The sequence below is a fragment of the Ziziphus jujuba genome, chromosome 1, assembly GCF_031755915.1.
Source record: "Ziziphus jujuba cultivar Dongzao chromosome 1, ASM3175591v1".
NCBI lineage: Eukaryota > Viridiplantae > Streptophyta > Magnoliopsida > Rosales > Rhamnaceae > Ziziphus > Ziziphus jujuba.
Window position 1 is genome coordinate 10,765,113 of NC_083379.1, and position 27,326 is coordinate 10,792,438.

General features: G+C 33.2%; 4 protein-coding genes across 6 annotated transcripts; all 4 read left to right on the top strand.

Annotated features, from left to right (window-relative positions):
- Positions 1–1,715: 1,715 nt before the first annotated feature.
- LOC107416506 (farnesyl pyrophosphate synthase 1) lies at positions 1,716–5,450 on the top strand. The gene is made up of 12 exons (XM_016024995.4): positions 1,716–1,962; positions 2,708–2,732; positions 3,016–3,131; positions 3,272–3,358; positions 3,473–3,589; positions 3,672–3,760; positions 3,851–3,902; positions 4,237–4,332; positions 4,591–4,635; positions 4,742–4,831; positions 4,935–5,006; positions 5,116–5,450. The coding sequence occupies exons 1-12, from the start codon at positions 1,852–1,854 to the stop codon at positions 5,242–5,244; spliced, it is 1,029 nt and encodes a 342-aa protein (XP_015880481.1). The 5' UTR covers positions 1,716–1,851; the 3' UTR covers positions 5,245–5,450.
- Positions 5,451–7,341: 1,891 nt separating this feature from the next.
- Positions 7,342–8,269, top strand: LOC107416282 (farnesyl pyrophosphate synthase 1). Its single transcript, XM_048475582.2, has 5 exons — positions 7,342–7,359; positions 7,460–7,504; positions 7,615–7,704; positions 7,808–7,846; positions 7,947–8,269. The coding sequence occupies exons 1-5, from the start codon at positions 7,342–7,344 to the stop codon at positions 8,067–8,069; spliced, it is 315 nt and encodes a 104-aa protein (XP_048331539.2). The 3' UTR covers positions 8,070–8,269.
- A 3,167-nt stretch (positions 8,270–11,436) lies between these two features.
- Positions 11,437–17,519, top strand: LOC107416418 (C2 and GRAM domain-containing protein At1g03370). The gene is made up of 9 exons (XM_016024909.4): positions 11,437–12,492; positions 12,984–14,225; positions 14,552–14,734; positions 14,911–15,194; positions 15,315–15,431; positions 15,663–15,925; positions 16,003–16,171; positions 16,307–16,579; positions 16,755–17,519. Exons 1-9 carry the CDS (start codon positions 12,144–12,146, stop codon positions 16,944–16,946), a joined length of 3,072 nt encoding a protein of 1,023 aa, XP_015880395.1. The 5' UTR covers positions 11,437–12,143; the 3' UTR covers positions 16,947–17,519.
- Positions 17,520–18,639: 1,120 nt separating this feature from the next.
- Positions 18,640–21,842, top strand: LOC107416449 (protein phosphatase 1 regulatory inhibitor subunit PPP1R8 homolog). 3 transcript variants are annotated; one of them, XM_016024950.4, is made up of 3 exons: positions 18,640–18,774; positions 19,346–19,831; positions 20,467–21,560. In XM_016024950.4, exons 2-3 carry the CDS (start codon positions 19,356–19,358, stop codon positions 21,293–21,295), a joined length of 1,305 nt encoding a protein of 434 aa, XP_015880436.1. In that variant the 5' UTR covers positions 18,640–18,774; positions 19,346–19,355; the 3' UTR covers positions 21,296–21,560. The 3 variants fall into 3 exon arrangements, 1 of the variants encoding a protein (XP_015880436.1); XR_009634682.1 differs by adding an exon at positions 21,646–21,842 and having other exon boundaries at positions 18,664–19,831; positions 20,467–21,551; XR_007238937.2 differs by adding an exon at positions 21,646–21,842 and having other exon boundaries at positions 18,664–19,831; positions 20,467–21,541.
- Positions 21,843–27,326: the final 5,484 nt, after the last annotated feature.

A 27,326-nucleotide genomic window follows, 5' to 3' on the forward strand; every position in this document is an offset into this window, starting at 1 on the left:
AAAATAAATATCTTTCGTACGCTGTTAGTGATCTTTGAAATCTGTCCCAAAGATTTGTTAGCAATACAAATAATTGTATGGAGATCCACGACACTCTGCTTTGTTTTGTTTCAATTCGCAAAACGTGATTTTTATTCATTCGAAAAAAACGAATTGAATTATATCCCCTCTTATTAAATGCTCAAACTTAACTTTTTCTCTTCGAAGTGCGTGCACAGCAAAAGTCTCTTTCTCATTCTCCACCAACCCTTTTTTTTTTTTAATAATTTATAATTGCAATTATAAAACTCAGCATTAGTCAAAATCTTTGCTCCAAAAAAATTGTTCTAATCTGGCGGCCCAAGTCTGATATGAACTTCCAAATTATGATCTAATATTCAAAAATCAGGTGCCCATATCTCTCCGCCATGTGCGACCTCGTGCCTGTTAAATAAATTGCGTCCTTTTCAACATACTCACCTACTCTGCTACTTGGAAGTTCGTATGATTGTTTTTGTTCAATTTCAGCCTCTTGATTTTAATACTCTGACTCGGTAAGTTTGCCTTTGGACGGCTTTGATTGAAATGGTGTGGTATACGACATAGGGTCGCTGAATAGGTTAGGTATGAAGATTGATTGGCTTGCAGTGTGCATGTGTGCATTTACTTACTATATACGGACAGTGGACCAAACAAATAGGCGAATCTCTTTATCAAATCCTGCAATTAGGAGCCTCCACGTGTCACCAATCATGTTCCAGCCGTCCATACTAGTTTTTCTCCGTTTTCAATTTACAGAAACTATGGAACAGAAAAGGCTTTGGATTTTTAACTAACCACCACTACTTATTTACTTAATTTCGGTTTTACCATTCCTTCTTTTTTTTTTTTTTTTTAATAATTCTTTTTTCCGGTTCCAACACTAGTAAGTGTCTTTAAATTATTTTGCTGTCGTGTATTATTATTGACTGGGCTTGTACATCGTTCTTGGTTAAATTTAGAACTTTGACTTTGAATTTCACATGAAATGTTGGGAGATTCATTTAAATTTAACGAAGAGTTTGCCTTTTTTTTATTTTTTTTATTTATTTTTTGGGTGGGTAGAGTTTGCCAAATTTGCTTAGGAATATAAAACCAAGTGACATTTTTTTAAGCAACTAAGTTTATCATTAATTACATTACCAAAAAAAAAGTTTATCATTAATTACAGCACTAAAAGGTCATCTCTGATATTCATTGAAGGAAACAAGTAGTCATAAATGATTTTTTAGAGGATCAAATGCACATTTACCAAGCATATAAAACTGTTTGGGAAAAAAAAAAAAGTTGCTAAGAACTAAATTATTTATTAAATAATATAACAAAATGATATATTATTTTACTGATTGAAAAATTAATATAATTTTAATAAGGATAAAAACATTTAAAAGAAAGAATGAAATTGGATGACATGATTGGTGAACTACTCAACTTGTAATATATAGCATTATTGGAAAAGAAAATTACACATTTGGTTGGACTTTGAAGAAAAAAAAAACAAAAAAACAGAAAAAAGAGCAACCGATTTGGAAAAAACTTATCTATATTGCATTCCATTTTGACCTGCCCCACTCCTTAAAAAAAAAAGAAAAAAAAAAAAAGAAAAAAGAAGAGAATTTAGCAAACAAATAATTGATAGTGGCAAAAAATGGTGTAATTTACTTAAATGTTGAACCCCTTTATAATGAAGACTTGGTTTTGTATATAAACCTCCACCAACTCAACACTTATTTCCTCATTATATACCAAAGACGCAATTTTTTTCTCATCCCGTGCAGTTGAGAGAGAGAGAGAGAGAGATAGAGAGAGAGTGTGTGCTTGTCTGTCACAGTCATGGCGGATTACAGGTCAAAGTTCTTGAATGTCTACTCCATCCTGAAATCGGAGCTCTTGGAAGATCCTGCTTTCGAGTGGACAGATGCTTCTCGTAAATGGGTCGACCGGGTAAGTCTCTGTTTTCTTCTTCTTCTTCTTCTTTCTTAGAATGCTGATCTCTGTTCGTTTATGTCAAATCTTTTAGCTAGTCTAATTCAAACAAGTATTTTTGGACCCTTTTTTATATAAACAAATTTAAGAAGTATTTAATGCGATATTCTTTTAGATTTACTTCATCTGGGATTCCTAAGTTTTGATTAATTATATGGAAATTTGTTGTGTGTTTTTATCAAGCACACGTGACCTTGAAAATGATTGTTCCCATTTGGCGTCTGTCTTTGTAATCTGCTCTGAAAATGAGGAACGCAAAAAATGAAATTGGTTTAGATGTTTCTAAAAATATGCTATATAGCAAATTTGACTTCTAGATGGTAACCCTCCATGTCAGAACCTGATAAATAAATCATATTGATTTTGAATGGCTGTTTCAAAATTTGAATTGAATTGTAGAAACGTATGTATTTGCAGTATTTAGATTTTGGAAATTGTTTTTGCCAAAATGGATTTAATATATAAAACGTAAGAGTAAATCCTGGATTTTTTTTCTTTTGGGAAAATTTTTAGTAAACTGTGCATGTGGTTTATATATATATATATATATATATTTGGTTGTTTCTGAAAAAGTAGCATTAAAACTGGTTGTCTCTTAAAGGTGGTGGCTGTGGCTTTCTGGATTAAGATAAATAAACATGCTTCATGGCTTCTTGTTGATCTTTAGCTTTTCTAACTTGTTTAATCTACTTTTTGTTTGCAGATGCTGGACTACAATGTGCCTGGAGGTGAGAATTGAGAATTTAATGTAAAGTTTGTTAGGAAAAAGTTTCTTACGAAGTATTAAATTTTCAACTTAGCAGAATGCTATCAAAGAAAACTAAAAGGGATGAAGGAAGGGAGAAACTGATTAAAAACATGTAAAATTTGTCAGGACAAAGTTTCTTACAAAGTATTAAATTTTCAACTTAGCAGAATGCTATCAAAGAAAACTAAAAGAGGTGAGAAAGGGAGAAACCTATTAAAAACATGTCTTACTGTTTGATCTCAGTCTTTTCTTTTGTCATTCAGGGAAGCTGAACCGGGGGCTATCGGTTATTGACAGCTACAAGTTTTTGAAAGAAGGACAGGAATTGACTGAAAATGAAATCTTCTTGGCCTGCGCTCTTGGTTGGTGCATTGAATGGGTATGTTATTAGATAAAGTCTCATATTTTAAGTTGAGCTTGAAAATTCTTTATGTAGCGATTAGAATTTGTTCTATTTGTTTTGTCTTATTGTTATTGCAGTGCATGAGAACCTTATCTTTTTCACAATAATGTTTGCAGCTGCAAGCATACTTTCTTGTTCTTGATGACATTATGGATAACTCTCACACACGACGTGGTCAACCTTGCTGGTACAGATTGCCCAAGGTATGTGTCAAGAGTGAAAAGTGTTGTTTCTGTATAACTATTTTTTTTTTTTTTTTTGGGGGGGGGAATTTCACTCTGGATTCTACAATTGACTTCTGAAACCGTATTGTGCAGGTTGGTATGATTGCAGTAAATGATGGGGTTCTACTTCGAAACCACATTCCGAGGATTCTTAAAAAACACTTCAGGGAAAAGCCATACTATGTTGATCTGCTAGATTTGTTCAATGAGGTAGTGGAATTAATATGTTTAGTACAATTAGCTATTTTTCTTAATAATTAGCTGAAATATAATCTATTTCCTCGTTTTTTAGGTAGAATTTCAGACTGCCTCAGGGCAGATGATAGATTTGATTACTACCATCGAAGGAGAAAAGGATTTATCCAAATACTCATTAGCAATGTGAGTGAACTAGTATGGAAGTTTTATAGTCATAAGGTTTCCTTGTTTTCAAGTGTTAGTTGATCAATAAATTGTTTGGATTACTTGCAGTCACCGCCGCATTGTTCAGTACAAAACTGCCTATTACTCATTTTACCTTCCAGTGAGTATAAATCCTTATAACAGTTGAAGCATGCACTACTTGGATTCTTTCTGTATGTTCTATTATTATGGTGTTTATAAGAAATCATAATTCTCTACTAAGAATCTTGGTGGCTTAGTTGGCTTGTTTTGTGCTAAAATCATAACTTCATCTAAAATTCAATTTTTCTTGTGATCCACAGCTTAACTTATGTAGACTTCAAATTGATATTGCATTATACATACTTTGCGATACATTCAGATACATTTTGTTTTTGCATATTTTTGTGATGTTTACATTGAAAGATTGTCAACTTGACCGACTGTTGTTGTGCATATTCCCAATATCCAATCAGGTTGCCTGTGCATTACTCATGTCAGGCGAGAATTTGGACAACCATATTGAAGTGAAGAATGTTCTTGTTGAGATGGGAACCTACTTTCAAGTGCAGGTAAATTCTGTTTAACATTTGAAAAGCCTGTAAATTTGTTGATGTCAATATCTGGGATTATGCATGGAATGGTAGATTAAGCATATCGGAAGTTTCCTCAGTGATATACCTGGAAAACTTTTGTAGGCTACAGCAACCTCAGCTATATGTTACAATATGGCTCAGCCACTTAGAAGAATGGGTGCAATCTACTGTCATTTTCTCGTTATTATCATCAATGATATATATATATATATTTTTTTTGGGTCTTTTTGATAGGATGATTATTTGGACTGCTTTGGTGCTCCAGAAAAAATTGGTAAGGTGAGTTTCAGCGCGATTTTCAATCTTCAATGGTTAAAATATTCTATTTATTATCTGTTCGTTTGTTTGCTGGGAATTCACACTTTTGAGTTCTTTGTACTCTCAGATAGGAACAGATATTGAAGATTTCAAGTGCTCTTGGTTGGTTGTGAAAGCATTAGAACTTGCCAACGAGGAACAAAAGAAAACATTATTTGTAAGATTTGCTCTGTTTCTTAATATCAATATGCTGTTTCCATATCTGATATATGATAAAAATCCCATCTATGATTCTAATTTTTTCATGCTTCTTGTTTCAGGAGAACTATGGGAAACCAGACCCAGCTAATGTTGCGATAGTGAAGGCCCTTTACAATGAACTTAATCTTGAGGTTTGTGGTTGGTCTTATTTGTTTCAAATTGTTTCCTATAATATTTTGTTAAAACAATCCCAATAAATGCTGATTATGTTTGTTTAATTTTAACAAAAATTCGATATAGGGTGTATATTTGGACTATGAGGAGAAGGTGTCCAAGAAGCTGACAGCAACTATTGAAGCTCAACCTAGCAAAGCTGTTCAAGCATTGTTGAAATCCTTCTTGGCTAAGATATACAAGAGGCAGAAATAGATAATGAATTATCAAACAATGAGGAGGGCCAGAAAAAGTTGTAAGATGTAAAATTTATTCGGGTTATTTTCTAACCCGATTTGTGTTTTTAATTTTCAGATAAGATTGTTGAATTAGCATCTTGTTCCCACCGGTTTTGCATAGCTTGAGCTTGAATAAAAAAAAAAATATATATATATATATATATATCTATCCTTTTCTCTTAATTCCATTTTCATATTAGTCCCAAATTTGCTCTGTATTAACCTGTTATGAGGTAGAATTCAGATGTTGTTAATCAGGGACTTGTTAACCGATTATCTGCTTCATGTCTCCATTTTTTCCCTTTCAAACTTTCTCATCCAGTTTTTAATAATTAAAATGAGATATATCTAATTGGCAATCCTTGGCAGTTTACCAACAGTGACTCTAGCTATCCTAAAGAACTGCCCAATTCATCTTTGTTGATCTCATCGCTTACCAACCTTCCGAACAAATCTTTGATACTCTTGGAGTACTAGGGGTGTAAACAAGCCACCTAGGGCAAAGTACTGGCATTTTCAAGCTCGGCTCTTAAGATTTAGCAATATTTAAGTTCAACTAAAATTAAAGCTCACAAAATTTTAAAATTATTTGCTCAAGTTTAACTCATCTTGGATATAAAAAGTTTGAGTTTAAAGTTTGGTTTGTTATATTATAAAAATTTTAAATTTGAATATTTACTTTCTTAAAAATAAAAATTTTAAAATATTGTTTTTATATAAATATATATAAGTGATAAATTCTAATTATTTATAAACTACTTAATTTATTATTCAAAATCCATTCGGGAACTTAATTTCTTATTAAGTTCACTTCATTTGCTTTACAAATCAAGTTCAAATGAGTTAAAATCGAATTGAATTCGAGCCAATCACGAGCTATTCTAACTTATTTATAGCTCTACAAAGTATTATTCTCCCCATTTATAAAGATATTTGTACATTAATAATGTGCTCATGAGCGGGGAGGATGGTACTTAAGAAGCAAGTCATATGTTTCCAACCCAGTATATATTTGGTCATTCAACTTATCAACCTCATTCCTCCTAACTTTTCCAACTCAGTAATCGACTCAATTTACTCAATGACACCAACAAATTGGGACAATTTATGAAATAGGGATAAAATTGGGATTATATTTCATTCTAGCATTTGCCTTTGAAAGCTCTGAAAGGGAAATGCAGTAATAAAACAGATGGCGTTTTGATAAGACTGGGACTGCAAAGTCAATCCCAAAGAAGTTTCTTGGCATTGCTCCAAAATCTTACCGATCAAGTTTTCAATTTTGTTCCACTCCCCCAACAAAATTTTTTTAAAAAAATATATATAAAAAAAGGCGAATTTGTTTGATGACTGTAAGGGATAGTTATTAAATTTGACTTAAAAGATGGCCCAAAATTTTGTCCCGTGGAATAATAAACAAGACGAGTTGGATATTGGTACGAGGTGTGCTTAGACAAAATAATCACCATCTATTATTAATAGAACAAATTCATGTCATGCAGTTTTTTTGTCATCTTAATATAATTTCTGAAATATTAAATTTTTAACATTTTTAAAAAATATTTCTGGACTAAATTTTACATATTTAAATATAAAATTTGTTTCGTTTTTACGTTATGCGATGTATGATAGAAGAAGATGAAATATATGACAATACCAAAAAGAACAATGTCAAATATATATAACTTATGTTATATTCAAATTACGTAAGAACTCACCAAAAAGAAAAAAATTGTAGTCAGTCTAAAGTTAATTAATGTATAGAAACCAACTATTTAGATTCAACACCTCCTTATACCTGACCCCAAAAAAAAAAAAAAAAAAAAAAAAGATGCAACACCTTATCCTATAGTTTATTTATTAAGCTTTTTTAGTTATGCAAATTGTCAATCCTCCTACAATTTTTTTTTTCCATGCTAGTTTAGAAATAATTAAAATCACTTTGTAATAATAAAATTCCACCAAAACATATATACTTTTTTATTTTTGAAAAAAAGTATGCAGGTTTAACAACTGTTAAACATTGGAAGAGCCTGTAAATTTGTTGATGTCAATATCTTGGATTATGTATGGAATGGTAGATTACGCCCAGGCACTTGGAAGAATGGGTGCAATCTACTGTCATCTTCTTGTCATTATCATCAATGATATATATATATATATATTTTTTTTTTTTGGGGTCTTTTTCATAGGATGATTATTTGGACTGCTTTGGTGTTCCAGAAAAAATTGGTAAGGTGAGTTTCAGCGCGATGTATTTTCAATCTTCGATGGTTAAAATATTCTATTTATTATCTGTTCGTTTGTTTGCTGGGAATTCACACTTTTGAGTTCTTTGTACTCTCAGATAGGAACAGATATTGAAGATTTCAAGTGCTCTTGGTTTGTTGTGAAAGCATTAGAACTTGCCAACGAGGAACAAAAGAAAACATTATTTGTAAGATTTGCTCTGTTTCTTAATATCAATATGCCTTTTCCATATCTGATATATGATAAAAATGCCATCTATGATTTTAATTTTTTCGTGTTTCTTGTTTCAGGAGAACTATGGGAAGCCAGACCCAACAAACGTTGCGAAAGTAAAGACCCTTTACAATGAACTTAACTATAATATTTAGTTAAAACAATCCCAATAGATATTGATTATGTTTGCTTAATCTTAACAAAAATTCACTATAGGGTGTATATTTGGACTATGAGGAGACGGTGTACAGGAACCTGACAGCAACTATTGAAGCTCAACCTAGCAAAGCTGTTCAAGCATTGTTGAAATCCTTCTTGGCTAAGATATACAAGAGGTAGAAATTGATAATGAATTATCAAACAAGAAGGAGAGCCAGAAGAAGTTGGAAGATGTAAAATTTTTTAACGGGTTATTTTCTAACCCGATTTGTGTTTTTTAATTTTCAGATAAGATTGTTGAATTAGCATCTTGTTCCCACCGGTTTTGCATAGCTTGAGCTTGAATTAAAAAAATAATAATAATTATCCTTTTTTCTTAATTCCATTTCATATTAGTCCCAAATTTGCTCTGCATTAACCTGTTATCAGGTGGAATTCAGATGTTGCTAATCAGGCACATCTTGTTAACCGTTTACCTGCTCCTTGTCTCCATTTTTTTCTTTTCAAACTTTCTCATCCAGTTTTTAATAATCAACATGGGATGTATCTAATTGGCAATCCTTGGCAGTTTACCAACAGTAACTCTAGCTATCATAAAGAACTGCCCAGTTCATCTGTTACGAAAAATAGAATAAAAATAATAAAATAAAATGAAAACACATACAGATTTACATGGAAAACTCTTAATGGGAAAAAATTACCGACAAAGAAAGACAAAACTTTTGTTGATAAAGATCGGAACAAAAGATCAGCAAACAGAAAGGTAAAAACACAATACATCCAAAAATTCCCAAAAATATCCAATTTTTTCCTTAAAATAAATTTCACCAAACGTGTCACATCGCGAGCTTTTTGGGTCAAGTCAATAAGAATTTGAATCACCAACTTTAATATCATCTTTGTTGATCTCATCATCAATCAACCTTCCAAACAAATCTTTAATACTTTCAAAGTACCAAGGATGTAAATGAGACATGTAGAGTAAGAAGATCGGCATTTTCAAGTTCGACTTGCAAGATTTTAAAAGTGTTTAAGCTTGTTTAAGCTCATTAAAATTTTTTAAATTATTTCCTCAAATTTTTTCAATACGGTTTGTTCATAAAAAAATCCGAGTTTAATTCAGTCCAACTAGTTAAATTATAAAAATTTTAAAATTAAATATTTGTTTTCTAAAAATAAAAATTTTAACATTGATATTTAATGAATTTCTTTTGTTCTATTAATTTAATTTTAAAAAGTTTATAAATTTAAAATATAAAAAATATTAATTATGCATTATGAATATATGTTTTCTAAAAATAAAAATTTTAATATTAATGTTAAATGAATCTTATTTATTCTATTAATTTAATTTTAAAAAGTTTATAAATTTAAAATATAAAGAATATTATTTATGTATTATGAATATACGTTTAAATTTATAATATAATTTATATATATAAATAATAAATTCAAACTATTTATAAACTACTTATAAACCTAACTTAATTTATTGTTCAAAATCAGCGCAGAAGCTTTATTTCTTATTCAAATTCACCTCATTTGCTTTATGACTCAAGCCCGAACGAGTTAGAATCGAGTTTAAGCCAATCATCAGCTTTCGAACTTATTCACAACCCTACAGAGTACTGTTCTCCCCATTTATAAAGATATGTGTGCATTAAGACCGTCCTTATGAGCCGGGAGGAAGGTACTTTTGAAGTAAGTCATATTTTTTCAACCCAATATATATTTGGTCATTCAACTTATCAACATCATTCCTCCTAACTTTTCCAACTCAGTAATCAACTCATTTACTCAATGACATGGCAAATTGGGACAATTTATGAAATAGGGATAAAATTGGGATTATCTTTTCATTCTAGCATTTGCCTTTGAAAGCTCTGAAAGAGAAATGCAAATTTAAGTGTAATAAACAGATGGCGTTTTGATAGACTGGGACTACTGCAAAGTCATTCCCAAAGAAGGTTCTTGGCATTGCTCCAAAGTCTTACTGATCAAGTTTTCTACTTTGTTCCACCCCCAAATAATAATAATAATAATAAAAAAAAAAAAGCGGCAAATTTGTTTGATGACTGTAAGGGATAGTTATTAAATTTGACTTTAAAAGTAGGCCCAAAATTTTGTCCAGTGGAATAATAAATAAGACGAGTTGGATTTTGGTAGGAGGTGTGGTTAGACAAAATAATATCACCTTTTACTATTAATGGATCAGATTCATGCGATGCAGGTTTTTTTGTCATCTTAATATAATTTCTGAAATATTAAATTTTAATATTTTTAAAAAATATTTTGGAATTAAATTTTACATATTTCAATATAAAATTTGTTTTGTTTTTACGTTATGATATATATGATGGAATAGAATATAGAAAAAGAAGATGAAATATATGACAACATCAAAAAGAACCAACAAAAAGTTATTATATGACATTGTTTAATGTCAAATATATCTCATATTATATTCAAATTACGTACAACCCACCAAAATGAAAAAATTGTAATGAGTCTAAAGTTAATTAATGTATAGAAGCCAAATATTCAGATTCAACACCTCATTATACCTGACAAAAAAGAAAAAAAGAAAAAGAAAAAAAAGATGCAAAACCTTATCCTATAGTTTATTTATTAAGCGTTTTCAGCTATGCAAATTGTCAATCCTCCTACGATTTTTTTTTTCATGCTAGTTTAGGAAATAATTAAAATCACTTTGTAATAATAAAATTCCCCCTAAACGTATATACCTTTTTTTATGATTCAAATGCATTAGACAAGAAAAAAAAGTACAAGAAGATGACTTGAAACTTAATTTAAAAATAAAAAAATAAAAAAAATTAACATATCTCAGTCACTCCCATCAATTAACTTTACTTGAAAATGGCATATGAATTTTGTCTCAACATAAACCATAATATACTCCCATCTGACATACATCCAAAACTCCTCTTTTTTTTTCTTCTTTTTATTATTCTTTGGATTATACAATCAAATTTGTTGCTATATATATATATATATATTTAAATTATATAATTTAAAATTAGCCACAAATTGCATTAAAAAAACTTCTGTATCCCATCTCTTTGAACAAAAATTAAAAGAAAATTGGGACGTGACACATTCAATAATTTAAGGTATTTTGGATCCCATATGTTGTGGGAGCTAATGTCGGCGATATATTTACATTTTATTCATATTTAAAAATAAAAAAATAAAAAAACAAAAAAGGGGGGGTCAGCGATGATGAGGTGGCATGTAAAACCGGGAAATAAATTCATAAACAGAACGTGGCAAACACTCAAGTGGATAGCACCAATAAAATAAGCATTGATCTACGTTATTTCCATTTTTTAATGGGATCCACAAACAATTTTTGCGTACAAGAAAGAGAAAAAGATAAAATATTTAATCATTATTTTTTGTGAATTTTAATAATTGTTTTAGTCGAAAAGTCTAAAATCATAAGCGCACACAAATTAAAAATAAAAAAATAAAAATAATAATAATAATTGAAATGGAAAAAGGGCAAAAGAAAGTAAAAGCATGGTAGCTTTCAAGTTCAAATCTTTTTCTCTCTCTCTCTGTCTGTCTTTAACTCAACAATTTTTTTTTCCTTTTTCTTTATATTTCCGTTAGCGTTCTCATTCATTCTGTCTCTCTTTTTCAATTTCTTTTTGGATAAAAGTGATTTTTTTTTTTTTTTGGGTTGAATTATTTGTTTTGTTTTATTTCTTTAATTAATTATATTTGGAAGAAACTAAAAAGATTTTCGTTTTCTCTCTGCAATTTCAATACTGTGAGGGTTATGGCTTTGATTTTCCTTGTCATAATCCTCATTTCAAGTTCTCATATTTATCCTATTTGATCTAAATTTCCGTCCTTCATTTCTTTCGAAATTATCCTCTGATGCTTCGAATTGTTAGAATGAGGAAAATCGAATACTTTTCTTTTTATATATATATTTTTTCCTTTCTCAATGATCAGATCACTGATTTTTGCAGCGTCATTATGAGGTAAATTTTATGAAATAAATACCCCAAAAACAAAAATTGAGTCTTTGAGCGTTTTTGATCCTCAAATATAATTCCCAAAAGTCCCATTTGCATAGTATTTAAGCAATTTTGTATCTGTTCCAACGTTATATACATTTTTATTTTTTTTAACGCACAGAAAGAAAATTCCATATTGTATTGTTTGGTTTTGATAATTCTCCAATCAATCATTGTTACTGAAAGAACCAAAAAAAAAAAAAAAAAAATGAAACTTTTGGTTCGTGTAATGGAGGCTCGAAATCTTCCACCAACGGATTCGAATGGGCTGAGTGATCCGTACGTGAGGTTGCAGCTGGGAAAGCAGAAGTCAAAGACCAAAGTGGTGAAGAAGAGCTTAAACCCAGGTTGGGGAGAAGAGTTTAGGTTCAGAGTTGAGGACCTTCATGAGGAGCTGTTAGTCTCTGTCTTGGATGAAGATAAGTACTTCAATGATGACTTTGTTGGGCAACTCAGAATCCCAGTTTCCCGGGTTTTGGATGATCCTGATAAGTCGCTTGGCACTGCTTGGTACCCTCTTCAGCCCAAAAACAAGAAGTCTAAGAACAAGGATTGTGGTACGCCTTTTTCTTTCTTGATTGCTTTTTTTTTTTGTTTTTTTTTTGTTTTGTTGGTTGGGTAATTTTTTGGTTAGATTTTCTGTGGTGGGTAGTTGGATTTTCTGTGTTTTCGCATTCATTTTAAGTAGTTATATACCTATAATACGTATAGATATATGTTTAACTTTCTAGCAAATCTTCTATTTGTTCCTTTTTAGTGTCTATGGAGTATGGACATTTATGTTTCTCCTGTTTTCCTAGAATTTTTTTATTAGCTTTCTCGATTGATGTTAGCGTCTAAAATGCATAACAGGGTTTGAAGCACCAAAGTATGATAATTTCCTAAAATGAATTTGCTTTAGTGAATTGAATTTAAAAAAAAAAAAAAAATGTAATTTGCATTACATACTGGCAACAGAAATGGTAATTCATAGTATATTTATTGGTTGGAGTAATCTATGCTTCTTAATTTTTAATTTTTTAATTTTTTTACCTTTCCTTATTTGTAGGCGAAATTCTTCTTAGTATATGCTTCACTTCAAACAATTCATTCATGGATTTGAATGGTGATGTTAACAATGCATCACCATTAAGGAGGGATGCTGAGGTTGGAAGCGAATCACCTTCAAAGTCTTCAAGTGGGCCATTGAACTCATCTTCTTCTGCAGCACAAGAAGAATCGGGATTGTCCAAGGAAGATAAGTCTTGTTGTGCACAGAAAACCTTTGCCGGTCGCATTGCTCAGATTTTTAATAAAAATTCAGATGCAAGTCCATCCACATCTAGTAAAGGCACTGATATATCAGAGCCAGCTGAAACTGCAAAGCCTGATATTTCTGATGTCAAGTCTGAGGATGAGTCTTCTGGTAATTTTGAAGAAGTGATGAAAATGATGGAGTCTAGAGATCAAGGAAGTGAGATGCCAAGCAATTTTTCAGGAGTGCTACTTGATCAATTGTATGTCATTGCACCTGCCGAGCTAAACTCTCTACTATTTTCACCACACTCAAGTTTTCCCAAAGCACTGGCAGATGTGCAGGGAACTACAGAATTGCAGTCTGGAATGTGGAAATTTGATGACAGTGGGAGCTTGAAAAGAGTGGTTACTTATGTCAAGGCTGCAACTAAACTAATTAAGGCTGTTAAAGCCTTCGAGGATCAATCATATCTCAAAGCTGATGGGAGCAATTTTGCAGTTTTTGTGAGTGTGAGCACTCCCGATGTCATGTATGGGGGCACTTTTAAGACAGAATTGCTCCACTGCATAACACCTGGACCAGAGCTTCCATCTGCGGGACAATCTTCTCGTTTGGTTATATCCTGGCGGATGAATTTTGTGCAGAATACCATGATGAAAGGAATGATAGAAAATGGAGCCCGGCAAGGTCTAAAGGACAGCTTTGATCAGTTTGCTACCGTTCTATCTCAGAATGTTAAGCCAGTTGATTCAAAGGACCTTGGATCCAGTAAAGAACAAGTTTTGGCATCACTCCAAGCGGAACCCCAATCGGATTGGAAACTGGCAGTACAGTATTTTTCAAATTTCTCTGTTGTCTCCACAGTTTTTATGATATTGTATGTGCTTGTTCACTTATGGTTGGCTACACCGAGCACCATTCAAGGGCTGGAGTTTGTTGGGCTTGACTTACCTGATTCTATTGGTGAATTTATTGTGTGTGGTGTACTGGTTCTACAAGCTGAACGTGTGCTAGGGTTGATTTCACGCTTCATGCAGGCCAGGATGCTTAAAGGTATGCGGCATACCATATTTTCCAGTTGGCTAGTTGCCCTTTCTTGTTAGTGTAAAAAACGTTGCCTTTTAAGTTGAGAGTCTTAAGTTGTCATTATTAAATCATTGATTTATTCATTGATTTTCACAGTAATGGGTCAGTTGGACTCAGAATTCTGTCTGCATTGCATCTATAACCACTTTTCAGTAAATGCTATTTCTGTTTATAATCTTTTATTTCTTGTGCATCTCCTGACTATTCATTGTCTTATATTTAAACTACTGAAACCTTATTTTATCTCATTGCTTGCTTTTTATATATATTTTTTTCTTAATGCTTCCGAATAGGCAGTGATCATGGAGTGAAGGCACAAGGAGATGGCTGGTTGCTAACTGTTGCATTGATTCAAGGGTCTAACTTAGCAGCTGTTGGTTCCAGTGCGTTCTCCGATCCATACGTGGTATTTACTTGCAATGGAAAAACTAGAACTAGCTCAATCAAGTTCCAGAAATCCAATCCTCTATGGAATGGTGAATTTTCCTAATTTAAATCTAATCATTTTCTGCCTATATCCTTATGCCACAAATAGCACCCTTTTTTTTTTTTCCCAACCCCCTCCCCCTTCATTAGTTAGATTAAAATTTATTTAGCCTTTGTCCTCATATACAATCTGATTTTGTGTCTGAACCCCGATTGGCCTTTGCAGAAATATTTGAATTCGATGCAATGGATGAGCCTCCTTCAGTGCTTGATGTGGAAGTATATGATTTTGATGGACCTTATGATGAAGCTACACCTCTGGGGCATGCTGAAATCAATTTTCTAAAAACCAATATACAAGATTTAGCTGATTTTTGGATCCCTCTTCAGGGAACATTAGCTCTGGCATGTCAGTCTAAGCTCCATTTAAGAATTTTCTTGGACAATACAAGGGGTGGTAATGTTATTAAGGATTATTTAACTAAGATGGAGAAAGAGGTGGGGAAGAAGGTAAACATCCAGTCACACTATTTTTTGAAATTGCATTTGCCTATGGGCTATTCCTTTTAATAGCCTTCTGCACTCAGTTTTATATATTTCTATTCATGGCTGCAATGAAAATTATTGTAGATAAATGTGCGGTCTCCGCAAACAAATTCAGCCTTCCAGAAACTTTTTGGGCTCCCACCAGAGGAATTTCTCATTAATGATTTTACATGTCACTTGAAGAGAAAGATGCCCCTGCAGGTGCTGTTAGTATAATTATGTCGTGTTATAATTTCTCTTGAAGCACCTTATGGTGGGTGGGTGGGTGGGTGGGGGTGTGTGTGTGTGTGTGTTTTTAATGTTTTCTTCCTTTTAAGCCATTTCTTGTGTTGGGATACAATCGATATAAGGAGATTCTTTCCCTTTATGTGTTTGACTGACATTTACTGTGTCTGTTATATATCTCATAATCTTGCAGTTCTTCTTTTGCAGGGTCGACTATTTATCTCTGCTAGGATAATTGGGTTCCATGCAAATTTATTTGGACATAGGACAAAATTCTTTTTTCTCTGGGAGGACATAGAGGACATCCAAGTTGTCCCTCCTACTCTATCTTCTATGGGCAGTCCAATAATTGTTATGACTCTCCGACCAGGCAGAGGTATGGATGCAAGGCATGGTGCAAAGACCCAGGATGAGGAAGGCAGGCTGAAGTTCCATTTTCAGTCCTTTGTATCTTTCAATGTAGCCCATAGGTAGTTGTCTATCATAAAAATCATGGGTTCATGTCTTTATCCCTCCAATTTTTTGTAATATTGATTGTTCTGAACAGGACAATCATGGCTCTTTGGAAGGCTAGATCCTTGAGTCCTGAACAGAAGGTGCAAATAGTTGAAGAGGAATCTGAAACCACAAGCATTCAAACTGAAGATAGTGGGTCTTTCTTGGGCCTTGACGATGTCAGCATGAGTGAGGTTTATTCTTCTGTTCTTTCTGTTCCTGTGAGTGATCTATCTCTCTTCTGTACTTGTAATTGTATATGTCTTCCATCAAGTGCCTCAGATGATCTGATTACAATAATTACACATTGTCGTAATTGCATTTCTCCACTGATCATAAAATGTTGTGGCATGTAGTCAAGCTTCTTCATGGAGTCATTTACTGGGGGTGAATTGGAACAAAAAGTTGCAGAAAGGGCTGGTTGTCTTAACTATTCTTCCTCCCCGTGGGAATTGGAGAAGGATGATGTCTATGAGAGGCAAATCTATTACAGATTTGATAAACATATTTCCCATTTTAGTGGAAAGGTGACAAGTACTCAGCAAAAGTCCCCGCTTCCTGATAGAAATGGTTGGCTTGTTGAAGAGGTCAAGACTATCCATGGAGTTCCACTTGGTGACTATTTCAATGTATGTATACAATATGGTTTCTTGTTTGCACTTCTGGTTAATTATCCTTTTTGCCGTTCTTTACTTTTTGATTTCCGTTTAATTGGTGAGAGAAGGGTTATTTGATTTTGAAGCTCTCCTTCCTCTGGTCTCATATCTCCTGCACTGTTAATGATCTTCATTTTGTAATTTGCAGGTTCACGTTAGATACCAAGTTGAGGATTTGCCATCCAAACCAAAGGCATGCCAGGTAAAAGTATTCTTTGGAATTGCATGGCTCAAGAGCACTCGGCTTCAAAGAAGGATTAGTAAAAATATTCTTCAGAATCTGCAAGAACGCCTGAAGGGGAGCTTTAGTTTAGTTGAAAAGGAGTACACAAGTAGATAGTGGGATGGATATGTTGGATTTCCTTTAGTGTACAATGTTTCGACATGGAGGAGAGAGCTGACAATATTTTTTTGCAGAAAAAAAAAAATATCTGTTGATCTATGAGTCTACTTTAGCTGATACGGGTCAACTTGATGAGAGAGCTTGTTTTTAAGGTATGTCAGCTTCAAAAATCCCATGCAAAATGTGCCTTTAAACATTGGTTTGGACAAAAAATTTTGGGGTGTTAGGGTTTAATTACTTGTATTGGACCAACCAGTTTTAAAACCCCCCAAAAATAACCAATTAGTTGAGAAGAACCAAGGGAAGACCACCTTTAAAAGAAGTGGTTGATTACGCATCCATGGAGGCTCTGCTTGTTGGTACCAAACGGCATAAGAAAAACAAAAGAAATTGAAGACCTGATTCAACTGAGTAAAAGGATGTTCATATTTTCTTGGTGTCAATGTTATTTAAGGTCCAGGTCAAGGTCTGTCAATGTATATGTTTTTCCTCTGTACCCAATGGAAAGAATTAAAGCAAAAATTTTTTTTGAAGCTATATATATATATATATGTACTTTCTGATTGTATACATGCATGGTTGTGTTGTGTACCTATATGCAGATTATGGACCAGCTGCTTTGGGCTTCCCATAAAATGTAAAATTCCCAAAAAAAAAAAACAATGTGGTTTTTGTGTAAAGAATTGTGAGGTATCCACTATTGTAATGACGTAATCGTTTGCTGAGTAATGGAACAAGACATTAGAGCATAGCTTTGTTAAGCGGTGGGACATTTCTTACAGCTAAATGGTTTGAGATACGTCAATCTACAAGGTTCAATGACTAGAATATTAATTCGATCGGAAAAAGGGGAAAAAAAAAGAAAAAAAGAAGACTAGAATACTAAGGTCTCCATTCACCCAAATATATATATATATATATATATATTAAGGTCTTCTAATCAAATCAAAATTGACAAACCCATTATTTTCAGATATTTATATATATGTATATAAATTTTAACCTAATCAAACTTAGATGAAACACTTCTCAAGAGAACAAATTCTAGTTCTGAGATCGTATGGTAGCCCTGTGGTAAAAGGTAACAACAGTCCAACCTATGAGCTGGGTTCGAGTCTCACCAGTCAAAAAAAAAAAAAAAGGAACAAATTTCAGTTTTGTATTTATAATAGGGGGATAACGTATGTACCTTTTTTTTTTTTTTTTGGTTTGAGCACGTATTCTTATATACTATTCAAATATCTTATATTTTGTGATTTAAATTATAAAATTTGTAGGTATAGAAATGAATGTTCAATTACTAGTGCTATCTACTTGTCAACTTATATATTTTGCAGGTTGAAAACAATGATTTATCAAAATAATAATAAACTTTTAAATAATTTTGTATTACATTTTAAAATCTTTTTAATGGGATAATATTTGAGTAGTGAATCTCAAAGATATTGCTTAAGTGATAAATGTTCGAATGTTCATTTTTTTTTTTTTTTTAGTGTATCATTGTAAAAGATAAAAAAAAAATTCTAAAATATTACATATTTTAATACTTCTTCTTCTTATTATTTTTTTAAATAACTTATTAAATTTGAAATTTGTAAAATTGGTATATATGTAAAAAAAAAAATTGGTATTGCAGTTGAAAATAGGAGATTTAATTGAAAAATGGAGGGTATAAATGGCAAATTGGTCGACTGGTTTAACATTTTTAATAAAGAGCTTTAGAAGTTAAACCCGATGCTCGTTGCCCTCCTGAGAGAACTTGGAAGGCCTCTCCTTCTGTCCGTTGGCTGCTTCTAATTAAACCACAAAACCCTGTGCTCCTTTGGTAAGCATAGCTACCCCATATTCTACTTCTTTTCCGTTGTTTGCTTTTCCTTTTTTCAGATGATTTTGTAATAGAAATTCTACGCAGTATCTACGCAAACCTGATCAGTAACAGCCAAAAAGGGGGGAAAAAACAAAAGTTAGATGAAAATAGATAGACCCAGTTGGAAAAAAAGAAAGATGGTTGTGATTTTCAATGATATATATGCAGTTTTTAATTGGGTTCGATCCTTTTGTTATCAATATTGTAGATCTGGGTATTTTTTTTGTTTTTGTTATTTTGTTGGTACTTGTATCTGCCTTTGCAAAACAATAAGCTTTTATGCGCTTAGAGGTTGCTAATTTTACTGGTTGTCTTACTTGTTCAAGTTTGAATTTGTTTATCTTACTTTTATATGTTGAAGAACGTGGGGTTTTCGATAGGAGCAATTGTCTAGCTTGAACCTGAGCATTGTGTATAGATTCAGCAGCATTGATATTGAAAAGGGTTTTTATAATGTTTTGATGCCAATGAGACTTTGTGAAGTGAGAGAACTAAGCTCGTTATAAAGCAGATTATTTGAGTGATTCAGGATATAAATAATGTTCGGAAGGGCGGGTCTTGATAGATTCAAGAAAGCTCAAACCTTGGAACCTTTCTCAGTGTCCACCAATTCGGCTTCCAAATCTGCTTCCCAGTCTTCCCCTAAACCAGTTACCCAGCCTTCGGTTTTGCATTCACAGTCCAAGAATTCCATCTTGCAAACCCAATACCAACACCAAGTCCGTGTTGCTCAGAAGCCGGAAGTGCCTGAGGCAGCGCCGCTTGTGGGTCAGGCTCAGCAGGTGACTCAGGTTGGAGGGGGTCAGTCAACTTGGCAACCACCTGATTGGGCAATTGAGCCTCGCTCTGGTGTTTACTATCTTGAGGTTTTGAAGGATGGTGAGGTTCTAGATCGCATAAATCTTGATAGGCGGAGACAAATCTTTGGGAGGCAATTCCAAACATGTGATTATGTTCTTGACCATCAGTCGGTATCACGCCAGCATGCTGCAGTCATTCCTCACAAGAATGGAAGGTTAGACTCTTGCTCTATTTCCTTGGTGTTGTTTTGGTTGGATTCTGTTTTTGCTTCTTTTGATGCCTTGATTTAGCTTAATCTACATTGTAAGTTTTAGTTTTCACTTTTTGCAGAGGTTAAGCTTCTGTTGATTAACTTGTTATGAAAATGAGGGAATTGAGTTTTGGATATATCAGGGAAAAAACAAAATGCCAGAAAGGGGGCTAGAAAATGTTTGTCTGATTGGTAGTGAATATGAAAGTTGAAATTTGGTTTGTATTTGTGATGTTGATTGGTTAATGCTTTACACTAGGCTTTCAATTTTCTAGAAATTGAAGAAAACAAATAAATAAAAAAATGCATGTTTGGGTTAATTTTAGTATCTGATTTACAGTTGGATGTTTTTGCTATGAATTGTTTAGAGTAAAAGTTCACTATTATTTTGTTGGAGTTCTATCTATATTGGCACTAGGGCCCCCCAGCTTAAATCTAGTTGGCCGTCCTCCATCATGGCTTGGTGATTGCATCTACAATTTCTTTCATAATGGCATGGCAATCTAATTATCGCCGTATGACCTTTAGAAGGTTTCTCTCTTTGTTTTCACTGAGGTATATGACATTTACAAGCTTTTATCTTATTATCTCATTCACAGCATATATGTAATTGATTTGGGGTCTGCACATGGTACTTTTGTTGCAAATGAACGGTTGACGAAGGATACCCCTGTTGAGCTTGAAGTGGGGCAGTCTCTACGATTTGCTGCATCAACTAGAACCTATATCTTGAGAAAGAACAGTGCAGCACTTTTCCCTCGCCCTCCACTGCCCAGTGAGATTAATTTACCACCACCTCCTGACCCATCTGATGAAGAAGCTCTTGTGGCCTATAATACACTTTTAAATCGTTATGGCATAAGCAAGACTGATGAATTGGCTAAATCCCACGAGTCTGGTAGCTCAATAGGTGGAACAATTGACAGCCAGCAGTTAGAGAGAGCCACCAAGAGAATTAGGAAGGCAAGAGTGGCCTTCAGGGATCAGGTTGGGGGTGAACTTGTAGAAGTTGTTGGGGTTTCGGATGGTGCTGATGTGGAAACAGAGCCTGGTCCAGTAGGTGTGAAAGAAGGAAGTCTTGTTGGAAAATACGAATCTCTTGTACAGATAACAGTAGTACCCAAAGGAAAGGAACAAAACTCTGTGAAGGGAGATAATTCTTCTCAAAAAGATGTCACTGATAAACTACAAGAGGTTCTAAATAAGGTAAAAGGTGCTCCGAGAAGTGGTATTTATGATGATCTTTATGGAGAATCCTTTAAGGGACAAGTGGGTTCCTCCTGGGCACATTCTTTTGTCAGTTCAAGTGGAAAACCAGCTTCTTCTCTTACTAAAGATGCTGATGAAAAGTCATTGAGTATAAAAGCTGGAAATGACTCAAGCCGTGCTGATGCTGACGATGACGATGATGATGATTTATTTGGATAGAAGACGGTTGAATAGCTTGTGAAGAATTTTCGTACCTCCTGTTTCCAATTGGTTTTGAAACTATAATGGGAGGTTGGAAATGCAGCAATTCCTGAAAATTAGATGGTACTGCTTCCGTTGTAAAAATGAGATTTTTTGTTGTAACATCAACAATTTTTCTTTGCAATCGCAGACATGTTAGTGTTAATCCTACCACAAACATGTCTCATTGGGAACGGAATGGAAAAGAATATAGTTGTTTCAAAGGTTACAACCGGTTAAGTTATTTCTTTTGCCTGTTATTTGACTTGTTGAGCTTCTGATCTAGCAATTATGACAGGTTGCATAACTGGTCTGTGCTTCTTTGACAGATGGTATTGTTTTGCTGCAATTTGGATTTTGGACAACTCCAGACACTTGTTCTTAATTTTTATTGATGAAGATTGGAGGATATATGCATTTGTGGATCATTAGGCTGAATTGCTGAAACATAAAGGCTAAACTGTTCTCTAAATAAAGGACCAGAATAGGTGTTTTGCATTTTTTAATCAACCTGCTTTTACCATTAGTTGGTTTCGTCTTGATGTGTTGGAAATGCTTTTTTCCTTTTTCAATTAATTGGCAAAACAAATAGAGTTAATATAAGTTAGGAACTTGCATAAGAACGTCCATAAAAACCTAATATAAGCTAGTAACTTCCTATTGTTTATATACATGGTCCAATCTATATATATCTGGAGTTAAATAAGCGATAAACATCCATGAAAACCTAGTATAAGCTAGCAACTTGCTGGAAATACTAATCAAATATTTGAAGGTGTAATCAAAGTGGATGCTGATATTGATCTTCGAAGTTCACTTTTTCCTCTCCTTGTTCTGGAATTTCTACCCACTGTATTGTGAAACTGTCATGTTTACAGAAAACACAAAAGGTGTCACAAAAAAATATTTTGCTAGACAAGAACCATTTCATAAGGGAATTTACAAAATTAAGTTCTAAAAGGCAAATGATTGAGATCCCGAAGGGCAAAAATTATAAAATTGGGGTAATATCATTGGAATCTTGAGGAATGAGCAAAACAATTGCCAATGTTTTTAAGTGAATGTTTGGAAGGAAGATCAAAATTAAGGAAAAAGTAAAGAAGAAAAACCAATGCGTAATAAAACGTATTTCATTTTCAAAAGGTCAAAGCCGTGAATATTTGGATATATATATATATATATATATATAGAAGAAGTTCATTCTGCAGCAGGTCAATAGATCCTAATTCACACAAGTAACATAATGTTAATTTTTAGAAAATCTTTGAGGAACAGTACGCCAAATATGCTAATCCTTATAGTTTGTGGCTAAGCAAAACTTTTAACAACAAAGCTGTATTGAATATTGATACCTGCAACCAGTTTTTCCTAAATGCATTTTCCTTCCGGAGGTTCCGACACTGCAGCTCCAGTTGGCGGATGTAGGCCTATATAACGAAGATCCAAAGAGAGAGAACAAATAATTTTGCAATATAAAAAAAGATAAAATATAGTTTCCAAAATTTTAATAAAATGATATTCATTAGTATGTATAATTTAACCTGCTTTCTTTCAAATGATCTGGCAGCAGCAATTCTGTTCTTGATCTTATACTCTTCTTTTCTTTGAGCATCTTCTGGAGAACCCTTTTTGTATCTCTTTCTGGTGACCCATTTCTTCACATTATTGTCACCACCACCATCACCACCACAACTCCTCTTCAATATTGGCTCTGTCTTACAATTAGTTCCATGTATTATTTCTTGTGTTGTTTCTTCATTCAAGAATTTTTCCAAGTACTCCAAATTGTTATTGACGCAATTGTTGTTACAGTCATTGAAGGGAGTCAATGCTTGATTTGCCTCTGCAGGCTCACCTTCTTGACTTACTGTTCCTGAGTTAACCAAATCAAACACACATTGCCAATCAATAAGATCAAAGTCATTGAATGGAGAACGATCCTTCTGTTCTGCATTGCAGTCATGATTGCCGGTATCACAATTGGTTGGTGGTGTTATAGGTTGATTAGCATTGGCAGCTTCTTCGTCATCATGTCCTACTAGATGAGGTATTTCTTCATCAACTATGGTCATTTCCTCAACCAGGGTTTCTACATTATAAGGTGATACATGATCAGAAAGGTGATGATCCTCAATCAAGTTCCTCACATTGTTGTTCGTGGTATTGGCATTGGCATCCGCAGAGTAAGGAGGCAAGAAGGTGTCCTCAAAAAGGTTGAAATCATGAAGAAGTTTATAGGCATCCATGTCATATTCTTCAAACTGGTTGATGATGATGCCGTCCATGGTTTTGAACTCACAAGTAGTGCATGTGCTGTCCTGCTCCAAAGTGAGAAATAATGTTATTGAAAATAGCAGCAATTAGAAAGACACTGTTTGATCAGGAAACTTTTGTACATGATCATACAAAGTAGTGTAGAAATTAATTTGATACATTTTTTGAGACCAATGATTTTTAGTTTCCACAATTTCATCAAATGTTTACTAAAAAACTTAAGAACATATGCATAAACGACAAGCAAGCTAATGACTATGTCAGAAAAGTGTTAAAGAGTAAACAGACTTCTAATGGCATTTGAAGTGTTACTTATAATGGATGCTAAATGTTTAATGGTTAAACATTATATCTATATCTATATATATATATATGTAAATATATAAACAGATATTTTTGGTCTTGGAAAGAAAGCTAAATGTTCAGATTTCAAAGCTCGAAGAAGGGGGAAAAAGTTCAACATTAAGTTAGAGAAGGAAACAAAACCCAACTTGATTCAAAGCTTAGATGGTCTCCATCGGTTTGCAATAGAGCATGAAAAAATGGGGGTGGCTTTGTGATATTTTACAGTTGTGGACTACTTTTTAAATGTAATATATAATCGGTGCTTGGAATATATTCTAGAGCCAATTTGACATTTCAAATATTGTTATTTCAGCCCACATTTTCTGTGCTTCTCCATGGTTAAAAGATGCCTTTCTCACCATGAGGAGTGGATTTGAACCACAACAAAAAATAAAATAAAAAAATGTTAAACAAATTAAACAATTAAAAGAAAAAAAGAAATAGACTTGTATGTAGAGAGATTAGTTATCAATTTAGAAGGTATAATATGGCAAAAGTCCCAGCATCAAACGCAGAATGTGCTCATCACACGAAACAGTTATGCAAACCGTACGTATTATTGCTTTTCTTTCTTGCACATTCGCCTAAGTTATGAAACAAATAGAAAATAAATAAATAAATTAAGGCTGGGTCATTACCCATAAAGCCCAATTGTCCATAAACAACTGGGCTCAACACATGAGGCTCCTCCTCATACTCCTTTCAGCTTGGACTTTCTAGCAGAAATGGATATGGACCTATTTGGTTTCATTTTTATACATATTTTGTATTTTTATTTATTTATTTATTTTGTTGCATAATTATGAACTTCCACACACATAAATAGTAAAGATATTTTATACAAAGGATTTTAATTTTATTATGAAACTGAGAGAAAATGGATCTTCCTGTGAATATAGAGGTAATATACCAATGAGTGGAGGGGAGGAAGAAAGAAAGAAAATAATGGAGCTGAAATTGTGTAAGGAATAGTTGGAAAAAGTTCGAGAAGAGAATCTTTTGTTTCTAAAAGCATACATTAGATACGGGGATCACAATGGACCATATTTCAGAATTGAGATGCAAGCAAGCTAAGCAATGCTGCTGTGGAATTGACTGCCCAAATATGGAAGACCCTTGCTTTTTGGAATTTTGAGTAGGCCCAATTTTGGTGGAGTGCACAATTGACTATTACCATTTAGGAGAATAGGGTTTCCCCACCTACAATAAAACCACACCCTCCCTATTTTTGTCTATCCTTGGCATATTTGTCTATATTGTCAATTTGGAGTTAGGCTTGGAGGTCCCATGTAAGACGCAACATAAAAGAAAATCAAACTGAACTATTTTAAATTTAGACTAATTTGATTTATACGATATAAAAATATGTTTACAATGAAATATAAAAATACATTTATAATAAGGTAATGCGGCAATACATTTGCGGTCATAATCAATTTTTACTTGTTGAATGTATTGGACTTGTTAATTAGTCTTAATGCAATGAGCCATGCTATTTTGAATTTGTGATACCATCTTATAATTAAATTGTGATGATGAAAAACATTTTTGATTCAACATATAGCACAAAGGATTGGTGAAAGTCATGTATGTATACAAATGCAAGATTACGAAAAGCTAGCTACCCCTTGTGCACGCATATATAGTAAGATTCAATGGCTATAAAATTTCCAAGACAGGCAAAAACTTAAGGTGGACGATAAACAAACTACCAATAATTTTGCCCAAAACTTAACAAGGAGAGAGAGAGGTAGAGTGGAAGAAGGAACAACAACTTTTTAGTTACTAATTAATCGACCGCAACTCTCCAAAATATATATTACATGATATTTCAATTTGCATTTTCCAAAGAAAAATGAAAATAAAAACCAATCTTATAATTATATTATCTTCTTATTTATGTTAGTTTGATAAGATATAATCATGAATATTGACTTGAACAATAAAATTTGATCTTCCTCTATTTGTAAATAATTATCAATTGAAAAAAAAAATTTAAAAATTCAACCATAAAACCGATTGATCTAGAATGTATAAAATATCTCCATCGTAGACTAAAACTAAAGTGTACAATGTTGCATAAGAAAATTTTCATATATGTAAATTACGTTAAGAAAGTTGTAATTTATTAGAAGAATAAATAAAGATTTATTTTTTCCCTTTTTTGCTTTAAGAATAAATAAGCAAGGTTATGACGCAATTAACACGCCCTTTTATGGTACAACATTAATTACTTGAGTTGATAAAAAGCCTATTAGACTACTAAAAAGCTAATGGATTTCGAGAAGAAACTTTTACTTTGTTATAAAATTCAAAAAAGCTACATGGTTTGGCTCTTTTTCATAGGTTTAAAAATCTCATAATGTTTAAGAAAAACTTGAAACATCTTAATAATGATTAACATGAATCATAGCCATACATGATGATGATCATGTTGTCATGATCATGGCCATAATAAGTGTTTTGGGGGACCAAAAAAAAAAAATTAATACAAAAATAAAAAATAAAAATAAATAGTTAGAACATCCCCTCCAACGAAGAGGATTGAAATGATGGGAAGTGGGGCCCTCTATTCATCTTCCAAAAATTAGATGATATGAAGTGGGTCCCTGAGATTTTGCCAATCAAATTAGCAATAGGACTGATTGATGCACGTGGGAATGCACACGAACACAGAGAGAGAGAGAGAGAGAGAGAGAGAGAGAGAGTCCAACATCCGCATGGAAATTTGATGAAAAATAAAAAAACACACACATGACATCCAAGTCCAACACAAAGTTGACAGTGGAGTGAGTGTGGAAGGAAATAGTTGTCTGTGTTGGGCCTCCAAACAACCAACAATATGAGGCAGAGCAATCCCATCAAGATGATGTAACCAACGGCAGAGGACAAGACACGTGGCCGACATGCAGATCATGGGAAGGAAGAGCCAAAGCCCATGGAGAGAGAGAGAGAGATAGAAATAGAAGGAGAAGAAGAAGAAAGAATATACCTGTCCTCTGCTCACTCACTCTCAACCCTCATGGGTTTAGTGGGGGGAAGCATGATGAAGAAAAGCACACAGGATCTTTCAAATATGGGATTGGACCCACCTTTTAGGAAAAAAAAAAAAAAAAAAAAAAAAAAAAGAATCCTTATATCCCTCTTTAAGTCGGAGAGCACTTTCTTCTCTTCTTTCCCACTTGCATTGCATGCTTTTCAATCATGCACCACCATTTTCAAGCCTTGTTGGGACACCATAAAATATAAAACAAGAAAAGAATTAATTGCATTTTTGACCTCTAATTTGTAAATGTTGCAGTCTGGCTGATTGGTTTTTCACTGTACTTTTGATAATTTTGGAAGGGTGATCCATCACAATAGACTTTTAATATTAAATATAAAATTTTTA